At 33.2% G+C, this 9,473-nt stretch overlaps 1 protein-coding gene across 3 annotated transcripts; it reads left to right on the forward strand.

Annotated features, from left to right (window-relative positions):
* Nucleotides 1-4,043: 4,043 nt before the first annotated feature.
* Nucleotides 4,044-8,876, forward strand: LOC105117792 (E3 ubiquitin-protein ligase RHF2A-like). 3 transcript variants are annotated; one of them, XM_011015552.1, is made up of 10 exons: nt 4,044-4,341; nt 4,482-4,622; nt 4,780-4,826; nt 5,523-5,585; nt 5,678-5,786; nt 5,878-6,088; nt 6,179-6,254; nt 6,370-6,474; nt 6,581-6,933; nt 8,544-8,876. In XM_011015552.1, the coding sequence occupies exons 1-9, from the start codon at nt 4,336-4,338 to the stop codon at nt 6,891-6,893; spliced, it is 1,071 nt and encodes a 356-aa protein (XP_011013854.1). In that variant the 5' UTR covers nt 4,044-4,335; the 3' UTR covers nt 6,894-6,933; nt 8,544-8,876. The 3 variants fall into 3 exon arrangements, with proteins under 3 accessions (XP_011013854.1, XP_011013852.1, XP_011013853.1); XM_011015550.1 differs by having other exon boundaries at nt 5,878-6,254; XM_011015551.1 differs by having other exon boundaries at nt 5,878-6,254; nt 6,581-6,893.
* Nucleotides 8,877-9,473: the final 597 nt, after the last annotated feature.

A 9,473-nucleotide genomic window follows, 5' to 3' on the forward strand; every position in this document is an offset into this window, starting at 1 on the left:
TCTTTTCCTTTACTTAGTTAACTTTTATCTTATTTATGTTCTTATGTTGTTTATTCATGTTTCTTTTCTTCATTATGTTTAGCTAAGTTAATTATATCAAGGTGAAAAGGTTACACTAATAGTGTCAAAATACGTATATTGTAAACTAAATATGGACCTTAATGTTTGATACTAACATGTTTTGTATTTGTTAGCTTGTTCACTCTTTAATACTTTGCTTGTTAAATGATTAATCTAGATTTATGTTGTATAACACTTGGTACAACAAATACTTGGCACTTCATAACCCATATTGTATGGTATAACCGACACGCGTGTTACGAAAGGAACTTGATTTGTTGTTAACATAAATTATAATCATGAATGTCTGACAACATTTACAAGTATTAACATTACTCAAATAAGATAACTAATGTAATCATGTTAAAAATATATAATCTGATTGGAACCTCATTTGTGTGTGGTTTCCAATTGAATAATAAGAGTTTATACCATTTGTTTGACATACCATTAGTGGATCCTCTAACCTTGACATTTGTTGTTATCATTGTTTAATCCTTACATTAATCTTCCATCTCAAAGTTCTCATCAACTTCTTCTTCATCATTATTATTATTATTTTACTACTACTACTACTACAATTACTATTATTATTACTATTATTACTACTACTGTTGCGGCTACTGCTCCTATTATTATTATTATTATTATTATTATTATTATTATTGTTGTTGTTGTTGTTGTTGTTGTTATTATTGTTATTATTGTTGTTGTTGTTATATTATTGTTATCTATAATTTATACAATTAACCTCGTTGTGGTTTAACTCCGGTCTTGTCTGGTTATTTATTACTTCGACACTCCTGCACTTAGAAGAAGACATCAATCTTTTAGTCGTGTCAGTCGGGTTTCTATTTGTTGGTCTTTTTTAAGACTCAAAGAAAATCTCTCTTCATGAAAAAGTTTCTACATTATTTGGTTAAATCCTAATCATTCTAAGATCTGAATTTTAACATCGCATTTATTTACACCTTGTATATTCAATACTTGAGGGTATACTTTATCGTGTAATTTTACATCCCACAAATATCAAAGTCTACATTTGGAACCTAAAAAAATTAGAAAAATATTTTTGACATGTTGGCCAAATCTTAATGGATAATAATAAATTGGTCACGATATCCAGTTTTGGATTTTTTTAAGCATGAAAAAGATGCAATTTGTTTTATGAACAATATGCTTGTAAAGATTTCAGGATTTAGCCATATGCATGAAAATAAAAATATTTTTTTATTTTTAGAAAGAGAAATTGATTTAAAAGTTTTTTGAGTTTTTTGAAAATGTTTTGAATTGTTTTTAATAATTTTAGAGAAAATCAGGTATTTTAATGCTAGATTTTTATTTTACAGTATAAATATACGACCCGATATTATATAAAATTGGTAGAAAAATATGCGAGAAAATCACAATTTTTTTAAATGATTTTTTTGAAAATTTTTGGATAAAAAAAAAAGTGTAGTCCACTGCATAAACAGTAGGACGTGAATTATAATTCACGTCTTTTATTCACTGAACAGAGGCAACGAAGAAGAAGGGGCAGGGGAGAGAGGCAGGACAACCTGGTGTGATGTTGGTCTAGCCAAGACTGACAGTGTGCTACCGGTGGTTGCAGTAGTGGAGGCCAATGTCGGCTATGGAAGGAAGAAGAAAAGGTTATAGAGGAGAGAGAAACGTTGGAAGAAGAAGAGGAAGAGAGTCGTAGTGGCCAATTGGTGACGAAAATGGTGAGGGGCTGACATGAGGACGATGGCTGGGGCTGTGATAGAGATGGTGGCCAGCGGCAGAGGAAACAAAAGAAGAAGAAAAAACATGCGGGAGGGGCTGCAGAGAAGAGAAACTGACGATGGTTCTTGGTGGTTGGCTAGTGATTGTGTTGGCTTCCTGTGGTGAAGGTGATGGTGGGAAGATTGGTGATGAGGGTGGTGGTGGCTGAAGGCCACGATAAAGAGAGAAAGAAAGAAGAAATGTGCATAAACCGGAAGAAAAACTGTTTTTCTGGCTGACTTTGGACCTGATTTTCTTCTCCCTCAGGCCATAAATTCCTTCCCTATTTATAAGTGGTGGAAGAGAGCAATCTTTTCTATACTGGAAGAAATTTTCAACCCTTAATTCAGTTGGAAAGGATCCCAACCATTTATTCAAAGTAGGCATCCCCAATTGTCAAATCTGCAGACAAAAACTAACGAAGTAGGTTTTTTTAGGCTATTACCAACGTTGATGTATTGTCATTTAGCCTGAATGAGTTACATGGAGTTATAGAGAAAGTGCATAGAATCATTTTCATGTAAGATTTGCCATATTTGGTGGACATTAGGTATATTAAATGCAGCTGCAAAGTAGATAATTGGATCAGCATTTTTCAGAAAAAAAGAAGATAATGAACAATGATGAGTTTTGTTGTTTGCCAAAGTTCATTTCAATCCTTCTTCTTTCAATTGCTTTCAATTTAACCCTAAATGACCATAAACCTTTTTTATTTAATGCAATTAAACTTTTAATTTCAATCAATTAACTTAGTAAAAATTAAATTTGGTCTTTTAAAATTCTAATTTTCTCAATTAAACGCAAATTAGGCTCCCAAATTTAATTTTTCACCAATTAAGCACCAAATAAAATTAATTTGACCCATTTAAAGTATAATTAAGTCCTTGCACTTAATTAAATCCTTTAATTGGACCTAAATTAATTCTTAAACATAATTAAAATTTAATTTGGCCCATGATTAATTCAAATTGGCCTATTAAAAATTTAATTATGTCCTTAGACTTAATTTTTATTCAAATTCCTCCAATAATTATTTAATTTGACCTTGAATTTGCATTTTATTTTTATTTTTTTGGCATAATAAGGTACAATTAGACTTTAAATTTTCTTTAAAATTGCAATTTGATTCCCCGATTTGCTTTCTCCAGGTTACCAACCTTCATTTTTATTTTGAATTTTTTTTTTTGAGGAATAACTCAGAATTAGATTATTACAATTATTATTAGCATTATCATCACTATTAGTCGTATTATTAACAATATTGTTAGTATCATTATCATTATTGCTATCATTATTATTATTATTATTATTATTATTATTATTAAAATAAAAAATCATAAACTTGATTTGTGATGAATTAAAACGTATAAAAACTTTGAAAAAAAGCAAAAAAAAACAAATAAAAAATCAAAACAAGAATGACCAAACTGAAATAAATATTATTACTATTAATTTTTTTATATAAATTTAATTTAAAGGATGAAATTAAAAACTACAAAAATATTGATAAAAAAACTAGAGGAAAAAAAAAGATGAAATCACAAGAAACAAATAAAATCTTTATAAGTCATATAAAAAAAAACCAAAAAATAGAAATTAAGTTCGAGAGATGAAAAACTTAAAAAGAATAAAATTAATAAAACTTTTCATTTTAAAATGATTTTTCTTAATAAAACAGGAATCGAATCTAAAAAGAAAAAAAATTCAAGTGCAATTGTGTTTTTTTTAATGGGCAATATAAAAGTGCAATTGTATTTTTTTTAATGGGCAATATAAAAACTAAGGCATATAACAGAAAAATGGAAGAAAAAAAGAAAATTGAACTGGGGTCAAACCATTCATTATCATTATACATATGATATCTAAAAACAGGAAATATCACGATGCATCCAATGATATAATAAAACATTTTTTCTCACCACCTCATAATTTATATGTGCCAATCAAAGGCGGCACAGTGGCTAACGCATGTTTTTTTATGTCAAAGGTAGCATTACTCGAGAACCAAATAATTATTGCTAAAATACCATCATAAAATGACAAATTAGGCCCTGCAAGGATGTCTTGAGAAGTTTTTTTTAAGGGTAATAAAGTCAATTGCACTGTTCTAAAAAAGTGAAAAACAAACAATACTCCTGACCATAGTTAAGGAGAAAGATGCCCCTTAAAAGACAAAATGAACCCTATAAAAATAATAATTTACCACTATATGTCAATTATAATGGTTTTAATAAAGGATAAGAATATAATTTTGCTATTATAATCTACAGTAAAACACGTTTAATATCTGTGTTCTTCCACACGGATTAGTTTTATTTCTGTTATAAATAATAATAATAATAATCCTATCACTATCACTCTCGTCCTGTATCTTCGCCTTATCAAACAATTATCAATGACAAAATGTAATATAGATTATTTATTTAATTATTTCCTCTAAATAACTCGCTCTTGGAGGTCGATCTGCGTCAGAGAAGTAAATTATTATTTCGAAAAAGCCGTCAAGATTTCATGGAGGTATGATTTCTCTCAAAAAAATTTCGTGTTTGAATTTGCATGCATAGTGAATCAAATAAATTTATTTGTGCAATTCTACGAATATGCGGTGTTTATTTTTTTGTTGTCAATTTTAAGATTTTTTTTTTTGGGTTTTGTAGGGAATTGAAGAGAGAAAGAAGAAGAGTGAAGCACATTTAACAGTATCTGCTGCAGCTTTCGTCGAAGGAGGGATACAGGAAGCGTGTGATGATGCTTGCAGTATTTGCCTGGAAAACTTCTGCGACAGTGATCCCTCAACTGTATGTAGTAATTAATTAATCAATGCTTTTATTTATTTATTAATTCATTTGATTATTTATAGGTAAATAATTGACTCAATAAAATAAAATAATTTAACTTAAATGAAACCACATCTTTTTTTCACAAAATCCACACTGTTTTTTTTTTTTTTTGCAGGTGACCAGTTGCAAGCATGAGTTCCACCTCCAGTGCATTCTTGAATGGTATTTTCATTTATTTTTTTACTTAAATTGCTGCATTTATAGGTGTCAGGGTAGTTGTAGGGTTGGATGGATGGTGCTGGCAGGGGACTTTACCTAGTTATTGGCCAAGTAGACTGACTTTGATTGATCAGGGAGCGTAGCAATGAAGATAGCTGTGCATTGGACAATCTTGGATAGCCTCATTATGTACAAATTGCTCTTCTAGGTTCAATTTGTTGGGAGATACGGTGGGAGGATGGATGGGAAAAATTCCCATATTTGGCATGGTATATGAAGACTTAGTGAAGGAAATGAAGGATCCCTGTATCCTTCTTGACTTGTAATATGCAATCCCTCCAATTTGTACAAATGGGAATTATCCTCCTTTCTCTCCCTTGTAACATGCAGTCTTTGAAGCTCCTTGGCAGGGGGGTGAGGGGACTTGTGTTGTTATAGGAACCTAATGAGAAGTGCAAAGGCACTTTTGACTATAAAGGCACAGTATCATATCACTAGGGCAGGACGACCCTACCTTCTCCAGTCTCTCCTTTCCTCTTATCTTCATGTGCATAAGTAAACCTTTATTTAAATCGGACACATAACACATGAAGCTTTGCCAGAAAAAAGAAAAGGTGAAGCTGAGGTAGAAATCCTATTTTCAGTCTAAATAGATGAATTTAGGTTGACATGATTGCTAATTTGGATTTAATGTTCCAGGTGTCAAAGGAGTTCCCAGTGCCCTATGTGTTGGCAACCCATCAGTTTGAAGGATCCGATGAGGTTCAATTGTTTTTGCTGCCCTCATATTTTCCTGTTATTTTTCCTTGCTACTAGTTTGAAAAGTGAATTTCTTATTTTTCTTACTTTGGCAGTCAGGAATTACTTGAGGCTGTAGAACAGGAGAGGAGTTTTAGGTTTAATCCATCAAGAAATGCCACCATATTTCATCATCCAGCCCTTGGAGACTTTGAATTACAGCATGTCTGTAACCCACCTCTGCTAGTCGCAAGCCTTTCTTTTTGACAAACCATAAGCTTAATTGTGATCAAATTCAATGGTGTGTCAAATGCAGTTGCCAGTGGGTGCAAATGATGCTGAACTTGAAGAGCGTTTAATACAGCACTTGACTGCTGCTGCGGCAATGGGGCGGCGTCGTATTGCTAGAAGGGAGGGGCAGCGGAACAGGTCATCAGCTCAAGGTCATCCACAGGTCTTAGTATTCTCGAGTCAACCCAATGGATCCCCTGCTGGCTCAATTTCTTCCTCCCCAACTCAGAGAGAAGGTGAACCTGTTTCTGCAATCACAATAGCAACACCATCTTCCCAACCAATTGAATCTTCTCTACAACCAATCACACCACTGTCTTCTGAAGCCCTGGCTGATCCATGTTCTGCTTCAGCTTCTGGATCCAGTTTTACCAATCAACATGCAAATTCCATGGACAATAGGTGCAGGGACAAATTTAATTTTGATTTTTTTTTTAACTGTTGGTCACTGTTGTAGTTATAAATGAACATTCTTCACCAATTTCTGTCAGTCTAACTGGAATTTTGTTATATGAAGGTCTCCTAATCAGTCTTCTCCAAATAGTCAAGACAGAGCAGGGCCGCCAGACCTTCAGTCATTTTCAGAGTCTATCAAATCTAAATTCAATGCAGTGTCAATGAGGTATCAATTTGTTGGAAACATTTGACAGTTTGATAATATTGAAATGTTTGATGAATTTCTGCTCTCTATGCTCATGAATTGATTTTCATTTGTTTCTCCTCTCCAGATACAAAGAGTCGATTTCAAAGAGTACTAGGGGATGGAAAGAGAGACTTTTCACTCGCAATACTACCATCGCAGATCTAGGTTCTGAAGTTAGAAGAGAGGTCAATGCTGGAATTGCAACAGTATCTCGCATGATGGAGCGTCTAGAAACCAGAGATGATAGTAGAACTGGCACCACTTCTGTATCAAACAGTGTAGACAGTTCAGTTGCAGAATTGAACAGTCAGCAACCGGAGGTTGGTGTCGTCAATGCAACAAGTGATCCCAATACTAAAGTGCAAGCTTCACATGCTGCAAGTTCTGGCTCAGTTTAAGTACAATTTCACAATCTTATCATTGACATTTAATAGGAAGGTATATTTTGGCATGGATTTTCTTTTTACAGCATATGGTGATGCATTTGTGAAAATCTTATAACTACTGAACACATAAACTGATGTATTATTTTCAAACCAGTGCAAACAAACTCGTTTTTGATAGCATTTGGTTGCGTGCATCTCTTACTCTTATATAACTAATGCAATTTTTTGTTTGTTTTCTCCAAATATCTATGCATTGATTCATTCCTCTTCTGTATCTTTTTTTTTTCAATTATCCAAGCATTTTGTTACATTCTTCTTTCTGGTTTTATCAGTTGATCCCTAGTCCTTACAATGCACATTGTATTGAATGTTGCAAATATAGTTCATTGCTACCCATTTTCATTATCATCTGCTAGAAGCTCAAGCATCAGTTACAGTGTTGCCAACATTGTCCTTACAGTGCACATTGTACAACTATTGTTATCGCTGTAGTTGAATTGTGCACTTTTGCACCTTTTTCTACAAAGATAGGAGGAAAGGAAGACTTGCCTTGAACAAATCGTTCATTGTGCTGTTGCAGAAAAAAATAGAGGATTTATTTGGTGAAGATAATCAAGTTGCAGTTTTTTCTTTTCTTTAACCTTTCTGAACTTAAACAGAAGTGGTAGTTTACAAGACACAGATGCTTCCTGGAGGTTAGCTCCACAGAGCAAATAACACCTGGGTGATTCTACATCCGTGTCTGAAATTGGTAGCACAGACAGGTGATCCTTGTTATGTTTAATGGGCCAAATCCTAACAGTAACTGCAGCCAGCACTCTTTGGTGGTGGACCCATGGTGTAATAGCTGGTGCCCTTTTTAATGGACTGTCTAGTTCAACTTATGATAGTTGTGTAAAGATTTGATGGTTGGACTGAGCATTTTCAGGGTATGAATGGTGAATCAGGCCTGAAAAGGTGCTAATTCAACTTGTGCGATGTATCCGATCAATTGAAAAGGATGATAAATGTTGATTACTATCTAATTTGAGATGGTTTTTTTTTCTGGTGGTTTCAAGAATCTCAAAAAATCTTGGTCAAGGACTAGGAGTACACCTTTGAGCAGTTGGTGCAATGTGGCTTGGTTGAAGCAAATATAGCTCTTTTCCTAGTTGAAATCTAAGCTCTCTAGCTTTTAAACTTTTTGCTGATCTATATCTCTTAATCCTGGTTCAGTAAATGTGTGGACTTGTAGGCAAACATAGCACTGAGAGGTGAATGAGCTTCCTGGGTATTTTGTTTGGAAGTATCTCTTCTTAATAAATGCAGGAATTTAAGAAAATGGTGCAAAGTTTTGTAAATTGAGCCAATTGCAATTAGTATGAAATGCCATGAATCGGATGTAGTGGCATATACATGAACATTACACCTGCATATCATTCTAAATTTCCTGCCAAAGCCTGGTTTCTGTGGCATAGTATTTTTATTACAGATGCTGTTGTCTTTTCCTCTTCTTTCACAGTGATGTGCCATTTCCTAGTGAGAATTGTGAGTTCAGTTGAATGTACTGTTTTTCGTTTTCCTTTTCCCCTTTGTAATTTGTCGAAGGAGCTGGCCCATTTTCTGGTCACAATTATGACTTCATTAGGGATGCCTTTTGCTGACATAATGCATGCTTTGTAGATATAGAATGCTGTGGATGAGATGCCTTGCCCCTCTTCAAGCTAGCTTATTATAGAAACGGAAACAAATTGTCGAGCGAAGTGCGAGTCAGAATAAAGAACCAGACCAAACGCTCTTATCCGGACACGGACTCCAGTAGATGCTCTTACATATAATTATAAACCACAAGGTACTTTACAAGGACGGTAGGTGTGCTAGTATTTTGAGATATAGATGATTTAAAGCTTTGAATAAATTCCTTTTGCTTTCAGCTTTTGTGATTTTGCGTTCATCTGTCTTCTGTCTGGTCATTTGTGATTGTGATTGCGAGGGCCTGTTAGTTTGTTTTTGTGATTGGAGCTGTTACCGCACGCATAAAAAGTGTTTGGTGATAGAAAAGCAGTCTATTTGTCTTTGCATAAACATGCTTTTATGAGAGAACTCTTAAGAGATTAATAAATTGATTATCGCTGCTTTGTGTAAAGTTATAAAAACAACTTTTAAAAAATGTTTGAAAACACTAAGATATATAAATAGTATTTTCAATACATGTAATTTTGAGTCATTTTCATGGCATCTTTTAATTAATATTTTATTCATCTACAAATTGTAACTAAGCTCCTTTTCAATTCATTTTCATAATTGCTTTTTTTAAAACCTTTATTTTTTTTATTTATATCACAACCGCACACTGAAAGAAAAAGTTTATTTTACAAATATAATTCAAATGATTTGAACCTTTACATATATATTTTTTAATTCTCAGTTATAATTAACTTGTTTATACGAAGGATCCTTACTTTTGGTTGGGCAGGAGGCTGGGCTACGCATGAAACCTCATTTTCATTTCTTACTCTCTCTATCTTTAGAATCCCAATTTTGACAAGAATATGGTCAGATAAGGGAAAAAAAAACCCTAGAGGGGAGTTTTTCTAAAATAAAAAAAAAATC

Source organism: Populus euphratica, unplaced genomic scaffold (genome assembly GCF_000495115.2).
Source record: "Populus euphratica unplaced genomic scaffold, PopEup_1.0 scaffold1531.1, whole genome shotgun sequence".
Taxonomy (NCBI): Eukaryota; Viridiplantae; Streptophyta; class Magnoliopsida; order Malpighiales; family Salicaceae; genus Populus; species Populus euphratica.

Coding starts and splice junctions, on each gene's coding strand:
- LOC105117792 (XM_011015550.1), top strand. Junction 6,255..6,369: donor GCAAATTCCATGGACAATAG/GTGCAGGGACAA, acceptor TGTTATATGAAG/GTCTCCTAATCAGTCTTCTC. Junction 6,475..6,580: donor TTCAATGCAGTGTCAATGAG/GTATCAATTTGT, acceptor TCTCCTCTCCAG/ATACAAAGAGTCGATTTCAA.